We start from the raw sequence: 11,182 nt of genomic DNA, 5'->3' as shown, positions 1-11,182 counted from the left end.
CCAAGGTCAAGGTCATCGGAGCTGCCTCCCCTAAACGTAAGGTTTACCTGAAATAATATTTTAAGGTTGCAATAAAAATCGGAAACACACATTGCAAGCGTGATGGCATTTATTATCAATAAACAACTTATAACAGGACCTTGATGTACACGAGAGAAGTATTCAAGTTGTTTACTTATGCTTCCGTTTTAGTATGTACGTAAGTATGTAATACGTTTAGTTTACGACTTAAAATTTCACTTAAGTTAGGAATGGACCTTTGAAAGTCCTTTAATTTTATATTAGCGCATATACATATACACGTGTGCGTCTTGTAATATCAAATTGTACAATATTCGTCAATATATACGTGAACATTTTCGTAAACTATAGAATGAACTCCTGGCAAGATGGAATACATGTCACAACACATGGAACAAAATATGCTGCTTAGAAACTTTTGTATAATTCACAAACATTAAAAACATTTCAATGAGACAAAGAAATTTAACGAAATACAGGGAAATGAAAATTAATAAAATGTGAAACTAACTTAGCTTGTAAAAAGAATTAAAGAAAAGTGGAACCTGAAATTTGAGCAAATATATTCGCAAATATAAAACAAAATTACATTTTACTTTTTGCATCACAATCAGAGAAACAATGTTTAAATTCTCGTAAATTGTTTCTCAAGAATACGACAGATTCGTGTGAAAAAGTGTACATAGGTATGTATAACGTGAATTGTCACATAAGTTTGTCAACAGAATATTTTCTCGAGTTACACTGTCGCCGTAAAGAAACCATACAACGCGAAGAACAGCATGAAATGATCAAATATAATATTAACGTGATTTTCAATACCACCGTCTATAAAAGTATATGGAAAATTAAACATAACGTTTCAACAGTTTCAGAGACTGAAAATGTTGGACTCGATCTCGTACCAAAACTAACTCTCGTTACTGTCTTATTTTTTTTTTTTGGTCCATTCCTATCTCCTTAAATATTTTTGATAGAGCTTGCACGTCAATCGCTAATGAGCAGTAACATTAGTGATTTTATTTGAAGATCCGTTCTCGTACATGTACTCGATTGCACCTGGAAGGACGAAAATGTTCATACTTCAGACCCTTTTTTTTTTGACATTAAAATTTCAAAACAAATTATCGCGACACTTTCAAATTTGTATCTTTCGCTATAACGAACAAAAAATTAGCTGCTCCGTCATAATACTGTATCGGTGCATACAACATTCGTTCAATCTATCATCTAATACATAACCACTTACACCTATAAGTCTGGTTATGATTGACAACAAAGAGATGCACCAGAAAAGTATCAACAGTTTCGATCGATTCAACGTTACAATCAAATTATTGTACAAAATTCTGGTCCGAATAACGAGAACGAGCCCGCGACGAAACTGAGACGACCAAACAAAAGATTTCTGACGAACATGGTAAGTGATAAGTTTTTCACGTTTCCCTGCAGAAGTAACAAATTTCAAATTGCGTTTTGTAATATCAGTTTCGTTTTCTCATTTTCTAAAATAAGCTACCTTCAAACTGATCGTGCCCAACTCGAGAGTACGCTGATCGCGTAGAAGGTCGAGTGTGCAACAAGAGTGTAACATGTAAGAAGCTTATGGATCCAGTAGCAGTTTCTCTCGATGCAAGCTCCAAACATACGTTCAACCTTTTCGGTAAATGTTTCTATTTGTGTGTGTACGTGTTCGTGTGTGTGTCGTGTCTTTAAGTATTTCATAGTTTTCAGTATACAAGTAATGAAGTAGGAGGCTGGGCACCGCCCACCGAGTTATCACAGTCGTCTGGTGCCGCAGCACATACGTATACGTGGTTCAGCCTTACAACCTACCTCTTAGTCTATCGTTATTTTATAATTATACTTAGTCAAAATACAGTATAGTCCCGTACCAGGTGATTCGCGAGCCGCGACGACGACTTATTTCTATGTTTTTTTTTTTAATGGAAAGTGCACGTTATTGCTGGTACTTGTGAACAGCGACCTAAATCAGAGCGACCGATCGAGGACCTGTTTCTCGCTGATCCGACCGAGACGTCAAACAAATTCTCGTTTTACGACCCAACAATGACGATGACTTTTTATTTTGTTTCGTTGATTTTCCGTTTGTCCGCGATCGTTCGATATTAATCCTTACGTCACTACACCGTATATGGAGCTATACTGTAAAAGCTGTCTTCAACTGATAATATCGTTTTACTAAGCCTCTCGATCGATTCGTTTCTTGTGTCTAGGGCAGGCATGTCGAACACTAATCTATTCAACCTTTACGTTTGTTTTAGATTTTCTTTACTATCATTCTGTTACTCAAACTATCTATACGTGGGAGTACACATTTATGCGAACATCCTTTTCAGCAATAAAGAACAGAATATTCGAAAGCTTACAATTTTCAGAACTTTTGATGCAATGTAAACATACTAAATACAATTTTACCATATCTTCTACTAATTGTAGAACATATCACTCATAAAATTGTATTAACGAATTTTATGTAGCATTTATTCTTCAGTCAAGACGATCACGTTTAAAAATCAAAATATTTAACGACTTGCACATGTTAAAATGTTTCTATGAGAGAAATTAATTTAGCCACAGTGACAAATCATATATGAAGATAACTGTTTGATAAATGATTAATATTTCTTCAAACATACACGAAGTCTTATGACCTGATAAAATTGGTTCAAAACTCCAAATCAAATTTGTCTGTGAAGCAGTACTACCTATTTAACTCTTTGCACTGTAATACACGGTGGGACATTTTTATTTACGTAAAGCAGTTGATAATATCTTCAACAAACGTTACAAATGTATTCACTTGCGTTGGCAACAATCAACGTGCCAATACAGGTTCATCAATTGTTGCAAGCAGAAAATTTATCGCGACAATCTTTTTTACTCATTACTATTTTTTTATGTTATTACATTACGTAATACCTTTATTAATAAAAATATACCAATTTCGTTTAATTTAAAACGCAATAAAATATCTGAAATCCTGTGCCGCTAAGAGTTGACAAACGTGCAACATGTTTCAAAATTGTTTACAATAAAAGACTCCCAATATACGTAAAACTTTAAACAACACTATATAATTACCTAAACAAACGTTGAGTACATTTCTAAATAGGGAAAACTGTCGTCAAGGCAAAAAGAAAGCTGCTTAGAAATTGTCTTATTCGTCCTACACATGTTTGCTCGTGATACTATAATGTAGCTACGGATTGGCCTTAAAAATAATCATACATCTGCGGGTTGGGATGTAGTAGCAAAGTGCAAATTGACCTTCAAGAAGAGATGCGTTTGACATGCCTGACCTATTTTTTTAAAGTTTCGCGTAGCCACAATACGATCAAACAGCAACTGATTTCGAAATTGGTATGCCTAGGATGCTCGGGGAAATGAGCTCGTAGAGCCACTAATGGAAGCACTCTGTGCCAGTTGGCTATGTACATCAATACCGGAAGTATGTAGGATACTAGTGGAGTGACTACCGATCTAATCGATGGCTTCGACCTCTCATTTGTACGAGACGTGTTTCTTCTGAGCGCATTGAGGATCAGCGGTGTATGATTCGGATGTTTTATTAGCGACGTGCTCCTTTGCTTCCTATCGTTGTTTATCTATGAGCTTAATCTCGTCAGTCGATGACATCTTATTAAGCGCTATGTTGTCTGCCGTTTAAATCAGAGATGGGTACGTTCGAATGACCTTCTAACCGAAATAGATCTAAAATACTAATACTTGTATTCGGTGCTTAGGAACAACTGACGAACATCTTGACATATTGTATATTCTGTAGTGATCAAATATCAACGTCCGTTTACGTTTCGTGTTTATTTATGCTGTCGAATATTATATACTCCTGCCATTTGCATTCGTCGCATCGCTTGAATACCGAATACGTTAGTTTGTATCCGGTATCTGATTAGTAAAAAATATTTATACTCAGTTTCACTGACGAATAAAAATACACTATTGCTTCAAGCCGTGTGTATGTAGTATTAGCGTGACGTTTGTTCTTCGAATTTTTAATGGAAATAAATTAAAAACAATGTCAAATGTTTTAAATATATAAATACTTCAGAAATTATTTAGACGTTTATAATCTTTAGAAATTTGTATAAAATTTATAGTCTTCGGAAGTTTACAAATCTAATCATGTATTTTTGATCAATTTCTAAATTTATATGTTAATAGTTAATGAAATTGATGAGTTTGTAAATGTATTCGAGATTGATGTAGAATATTTAAATTTATAAACTGTACGAATAAATAAATAATAAAATACATTGATTTATGACAAGAATGTATATTATTGTAATATTATTTATTTATAGAAAATATAAGGTGCAAACATCGTTTTAATACCATATACACACGATGGCGACATACATGTAACTATTAAGTTACAAAATTAATTCTTATCTCACATATTCGTTATTAGTTACCTAGATTAAAAGGTACTGAATACTAAAATCGAATGAAGTACTCTATAGTTGCACAGGTAACGAATACAATATGTGAATACTTTTAAGCGCTCGACTACAAACAGAATACAATGTATTAAAGTATTCATCATTCTGATACTTTTTGAAATACTTTTCATCCATCCCTGATTACAATCAGTGAACTAGCGTTGATCTACTTAATCAAATACGATAAATCCTCCATTGTCCGAATGGAGTATTCCCGTTGCACGTTTTCACACGTAATAATGACATCAAAGCGAGCACGCGTAGTGCTAATTAACGAATAAAACACAAGATAATTCAATAGCGAAAAGTGGTAAGGCTATTGTAAAACTAGCAAGTATAGATTATTATAGTTGGTCAATTGATTGCTCAAGGCCATTTTCTTGACTCTAAATCACACTAAATATTTCTATTTTTCCACCAATGGCGGAAGATGGTTAATCAGTACGGCGGTTATAATCCTTCGATGGTTTCGAGCAATCGATCGATTTTAATTGAACTATAATAATAAATCTTTTCGAAGTATCCCTAACATTCAGAAAAGGACACATGATTTGAAATACAAAGAGACTGTAATTTCAGACAGTTGATTATTTGAAATATAAAATGATCATTGTGTTTAAAGAATCCCATAAAACTTGTTGCAAATAAACATCTTCATGGTTCGTGTTTTCTATTGCATTCACATGCTAAAGCTTCAAAGCTTTTCGAATTTGGACGCTTTTGTAAGTTACATTTCCCATCGTGAAACGCGTGAAATTCAAATTCAATTGGCCGCCGAAAGACATTTTTACGTGCTAGCTTGTATCTTTGTGAGAGTCAGACAGCGCGTGCCAATAGGTTGGTACAAAGTACAAAAAAGATAGAGCAACGGGTCAGCTGTTCATTGTTGGTCCTCAGCGACCAACTGATATTGCTCTGACCGATACAACATAACGCTTATGTTTAAGGTCGTACAATGAATTTACAGTTCTACTCATGCTTTACTCGTGCAAGGACAAAGCGTGAGAAATTCGAGAAATTTTGAAACCGCTGTTAGAAACAGGAGACGTGATCATATGGAAACAATACGATCTCTATAAGCTATTACAAATTTCAAAGCTTCAATTATCGATGTCGGAAACGTTTATCCCGTTAGAACCGCTTTTCCAAGACAGTCGAAGGTCTTAAGATAGTTTCAACATTTTTGGGTGGTAAAATGCGATGGACGGAACGCTTGGAAATAAACCGAAGGACAATCGAAGACAAGTACACCGGAAGAACATTATACGTATCTATACAGATCTTATATCGTCGGAATTTGAAGTTGATATCGATGATATCGGATCGAATAATCTCGGAACATGGTCCGTATACACTCTAATACTTATATCGTTAAAAAGTACACACGTCGCTAAGTATTCAGCACTCGCGATCTGATTGCTACTTTTAGTAAAACGCAACACGATCATATGCAGACAGCGACTGTATGAACACTTAATGCTAAGATGGCATGTGCTTGTCGTCGAGCCTTAGACGTTTCTCTATCTCTCTTTTTTGCTTTGCTCTCCGTTTCGTTTTCAGTTATAAGGAAGGTTTTATATCGTTAATCTCCTTCTTCGGGTACCGTCCTTCCACGAGAAGAAGGTACAGCGTGTTTACATCCCCACTCTTGCTGCAGTCCGCTGATTGGTTGTCACCGTTTTCGACCAATACCTACAAGTCAACGAACTGCAACAGGAGTGGGGACGTAAACACGCTGTGCTTCCTTCTCGCGGAAGAATCGTAATCGCTAATATTTTCTTCCTTTATTTCTAACAGTTCTGTGTATTGTATTCCGTATGTACAGCAGTACCACATCTCGTTAAACTGCGGTACACGCGTTTAAAGACGACACTTAGAGTTTAAAAATATAATCATCATATATTTAAAGTAGTATTATATTATCATTGTTGTTGTTGTTGTTGTTATTACTCGTAATAGTATTATTATTAATATTATTATTATTGTTATTATTATTATCTTGGAGGGATAGCACTTCGCTATGTCACGACACTGCAGAGCTGAACAAAGACTAAACGCGGAAGTTACCACGCTCTTTAATGGCACGAAGGAAACAGAATCGAGATTGCTATTATCTATTGACCGAACGATCATCCGTTGCACGAATTTTAGAGAGATCATAAAAATCGTGCGAGAACAATAGCCAGCGAATTTATCTTAAATCCCTTATAGACAATTTTCCGGATCCTTTCTTTTCATGTGTTGTTGACCGATCGTTACGACATCTGTAACGTTAATTGTAAGGACAATATCGTCGTAGCTTATTTTAATTAGGAAGGGTTGACAACGACCACTTAATTCTGTCGTTGTACAACTCCTAATACTATACATAGTCTCTTTTGGACGATTTCAATAGCGATATAGACATGTACTAAAAATTCTTACAGAAATATCTACCCCTGGTTAGAACTATTAAGGAATTATAGGTTATGTGAGGTCGATTGAACTAAGAAACTGATTTTCCATTCAATTTTAATATTACGAGCTTCCTCGAAAAACGTTCGATACTTATTTCAAATTTTTTCGTGCACGAAATTTAGGGAGTAAACGTTAGTAATTGTAGCATATATTTTTAAATTTCTAATAGTAAATAAAACTCGTCAGAGAAACTAGATGTTTGAAATTGCACGCATGAAATTCAGATGTCAGATCCATCTTTGTGTACCTGTCTCCTTTTTTTTCTTTTTGCTTTTTCCTTTTTTACACAATCGTAATTATTAAACGCTGTAAAAAAATTTTTTGCTTCGGCGGAAATGAAGTCGGATATAAAAATATAGCAACACTGACTTATTTTTAGTTTCTTAGCTATGACTTGTTAACTGCACCATCAAACGAATAGAATCATGACTAATTTCATGAGTCGTATTGTAGGAAAAATGTACACATTACACGCAAATGTTTCTTTTTCATAAAGACCTCGTGTATATTTACGTCTTTTCTTTTTTCTACACTTTGACAAACTAAATCATTTTACGAATTACTGAATTACCTAGAAGAATTCCGACGTGTTCAATGATCTAAAAGACACGAACGACGACCTGTTACGGAGTACACGAGATCTTTCGGAAGTACTTCGTGCTACATTCATAGCACCTCCGTTTATTACTCTGAACATGTAATTCTTATAAAAAAAAAAAACACAACTGCAAAGAACAAAGATTCAAAGAAACTATTTCGATCATAGCTTACGGAGCAACGAATAAACAAAAAAAAAAAACTGATAAAACAGATAACAATTTCGAAAGAATCTCCGTTCCGACAGAAATCCGAATAAATTACTTTCACGAATAACAAGAAACATGAGAACCAATCGAACTACCCTTTCCCAGTGTCCGTTCAATTCGAACATTCTCGGACTATGATAAGTAACAATTGAAGACGGTTATAAATCTATGAAGGTGGTGGCTCCATCGATGGTAAAAGGAGATCAAATATGTCGAATCCGATAAGAGAGCGTGATAACCTCGATCGATATACCCTTGATTTTCGCGAGAATAATTACGTATTTGACAGTTAAAGCGAAATCTATTCTCGAATACCTTAATACTGTAATGAGCAACTGGATTTGAAGGTACCGTAAAGAGGTTGACGTTTCGGTGATCGACAGAGGTCAGTGAAGATCATCTTCGTCACTATCGTTACCATCTTTCGATCTATCGGCACCTCCCTCACCGTCGCTGGAGCCTGAATCACTCCCGGAGTCTTCGGATTGCCAGCCACTGGCTTGTTGCTGCTGCACGTGCTGCTGTTGGACGACGTGTTTCGACACTTTGTGACGTTTTCCTGCACGCTGCACCGGGTCTGCTCCGGCACCGTCGAGCATCGGTTGAAGGATTCGTCGACGAGCATTGATGAACCAATTATTGACTTGCAGCAACGTTAAGTTCGTTTGACTCGCGATTTGACGCTTCTCATCCTCCGTAGGATATGGATGCTGTGTAGAATAGTAAAATTAATAATTACCTTTAATCCTGAAGCAGTGGACACTTGATTTTGTGTGATTATTTCATGTAGAATAATGTTTCCAAATTTTCAAGTACAGTTATAAACAGAACATCAATGTAAGTCGAATTAATTGGGAAACAAGTCTGTTTGGATAAGCGGTTTTCAAATAAGGGAAATCAAATTTGCAAATGCAGTAACTAAACATTGTTATTTGAAACACTGTTGCAACCTGAAAAAATGATATATTTTTCCCAAATTATTTGCTTATATTACCTGTACATCTTTGAAAATTGTATAACTGAAAATTCGATTATTTTACATGAAATAATTGCACATTTAATACACGTTCAAAACCATGATCTCTAATTCAATTTTGTATCATTGGACTAGCAAAAGTAGTTAAAAACCACTTGAATAACAGATACAGAATAAAGTATTGTATCATGTGATTTATTTCGTTAAAGAAAGCTGTCTAACTTTGATCAAATAAGAAATTTGCCTATCTATGTCTACTTTAAATGCAGAAGATAGCAAGTCTTGATGAATCAGATAATTGGAATTGACAACGGAGCAATAGAAGTTGAATAAGCATCATACTTACAACTATATGTTCAAAGAGCCAAGTTCGCATAATGCTCGTAGCTTGTTTAGGTAAGACGCCCCGCTTTTGTCTTCCCTTCTTAATGCTACTATGACTACCTCCGTGGCTACTACTATGATTTGAAGTAGCAGTACCAGTGCCACATCCCTCGTCTTCATCTTCGCTGGGTGCAGGGGAGGGAGAGCCCGCCACAGTGATATCTAAACACATCGCATTAGATATAATTTTTACAAGAAACGTGCATCATCAATGCGAAACCTTTTCCCGGTCTTTAATTTGAATTTACGTCGCTATAATACAATTAGAGATAATAATCAGCATTTAAACAATGAGCAACTTTTGCTAACCAAAATACTTTTCGTCGTTAGCATCCCCGACATCGACGTATTCATTCTCGCGCTCCTGCAATGCAAGAAGGCCCCAATAACCAGCTTCTTCTAAATATATTCTGTCGCTAACATAGTCCATATCATCTATAAATGGAAGTTGATAACGGCTACGTTTAGATCAATCCTCTCTTCACGACTCAGTTATTTGCTACACTACTTATAAAAGTACTTTCAATCGCATTTATCAAGTGATTTTCACAATTAATTTTAAAATAATTTGTTTCAAATTAGTATCATTTTTGTTATTAACAGTCAACTGGTATGATCAGATACTCTTTATACAATGGGTATAATAGTTACATTAACTTTAATCAAAGAGGACAAAATACATATTATTCTAATTCAACGCACCATTTAAAGTAATCATAATTGTATAATTAATTATACGATACCCCGCACTTTAAAAAGCTGCGTGTATTATACGTTCTATAAAAATATTATGTTAAATACATACAGGGTGTTCGGCCACCCATGGGAAAAATTTCAATAGGGGATTCTAGAAGCCAAAATAAGACGAAAATCAAGAATACCAATTTGTTGATGGAGGCTTTGTTAAAAAGTTACTAACGTTTAAAGTTCCGACCGAACTGAATTTTTTTCTCGAAAATGCGCAAGATTTCGGGGGTATGTCTATTCATAAAAAATAATTGTAATTGACCCCTGCAGCCAAAAGTATTATTTTTAGAACGATTTGAAATTTTTTAATTTTGTCGAAAAATTTCACACCTCGAATTTTTTTCTCGAAAGTGGGTAGGATTTCGAGGGTATGTGTAATGGCCAAAAATGATTGTAATTGACCCCCGCAACTAAAAATAATTTTTTCAGAACGATTCGAAATTTTTTTTTTTCACCGAAATATTTAGGCAGCTACCCCCTGTCGATTTTTCTTAAAAATTCCTTTTTCATTTTTAGTAATTTTGTTTGACGCCCTACAGAAAAGTTGTCTAATACTTTTTTGTAGGTACCCATGAGCTCTAGTTCAGAAAAAAGTTTCATTGAAATATATTCACTATTGTGGGAGTTATGGCTGTTTGAAAATTGGACCATTTTTATGGGGTTTTTCTCATTTTAGATGGTCAAGGAACAACTTTTCAAATATTTTTACGATTTGCACATATTCTCCATTAAAATACGCGTCGTTTGCTTTTTTAAACATTAAAATCGTCCAATCCGTTCAGAAGTTATGACGTTTTAAAGATTTGCATGAAAATTCGGGCAGACATTTCTGGCCAGAAATTATATTTTCGGTAAGGAATTTTTTTCTCGAAACAGAGTAGGATTTCGGGGGTATGTCTGTTGACCAAAAATGCTTGCAATTGACCCCTGCAACTAAAAATAATTTTTCCAAGACGATTCGAAAGTCTTTTTTTTCACCCAAAACTTTCAGCACTTACTCGAATTTTTTTCTCGAAAGTGGGTAGGATTTCGAGGGTATGTGTAATGACCAAAAATGATTGTAATTGACCCCCGCAACTGAAAATAATTTTTCTAGAACAATTTGAAATTTTTGAATTTAATTGTTAATAACTTTTTAACGAAGCCTCCATCAACAAATTGGTATTCTTGATCTTCGTCTTATTTTGGCCTCTAGAATCCCGTATTAAAATTTTTCCCAGGGGTGGCCGAACACCCTGTATTTAAAAAATTTATGTCGACCTTCGTATCTCAATAAAAAAGTAAAGTTAATACAAAGCCTCGATCTC

At 34.9% G+C, this 11,182-nt stretch overlaps 1 protein-coding gene across 5 annotated transcripts in view; it reads right to left on the bottom strand.

The window, feature by feature from the left end:
- Positions 1 to 91: 91 nt before the first annotated feature.
- The window catches only part of LOC143340472 (homeobox protein PKNOX2), a 33,659-nt gene continuing 22,568 nt past the window's right edge, over positions 92 to 11,182 (bottom strand). For 3 of the 5 annotated variants that reach the window (XM_076762473.1, XM_076762475.1, XM_076762477.1), the window contains exons 6-8: positions 9,438 to 9,563; positions 9,091 to 9,290; positions 92 to 8,478 (exon numbers count right to left, since the gene is read on the bottom strand). In XM_076762473.1, coding sequence (XP_076618588.1) covers positions 8,155 to 8,478; positions 9,091 to 9,290; positions 9,438 to 9,563 — 650 coding nt within the window. In that variant the 3' untranslated portion in view covers positions 92 to 8,154. The remainder of the gene's footprint in view (positions 8,479 to 9,090; positions 9,291 to 9,437; positions 9,564 to 11,182) is intronic. The other 2 variants (XM_076762474.1, XM_076762478.1) reach the window with 2 other exon arrangements.

Source organism: Colletes latitarsis, chromosome 3 (genome assembly GCF_051014445.1).
Source record: "Colletes latitarsis isolate SP2378_abdomen chromosome 3, iyColLati1, whole genome shotgun sequence".
In the NCBI taxonomy this organism is placed as follows: Eukaryota; Metazoa; Arthropoda; class Insecta; order Hymenoptera; family Colletidae; genus Colletes; species Colletes latitarsis.
Note: the sequence above shows the minus strand (reverse complement) of the source record. Positions and strands in the feature narration are given on the sequence as shown.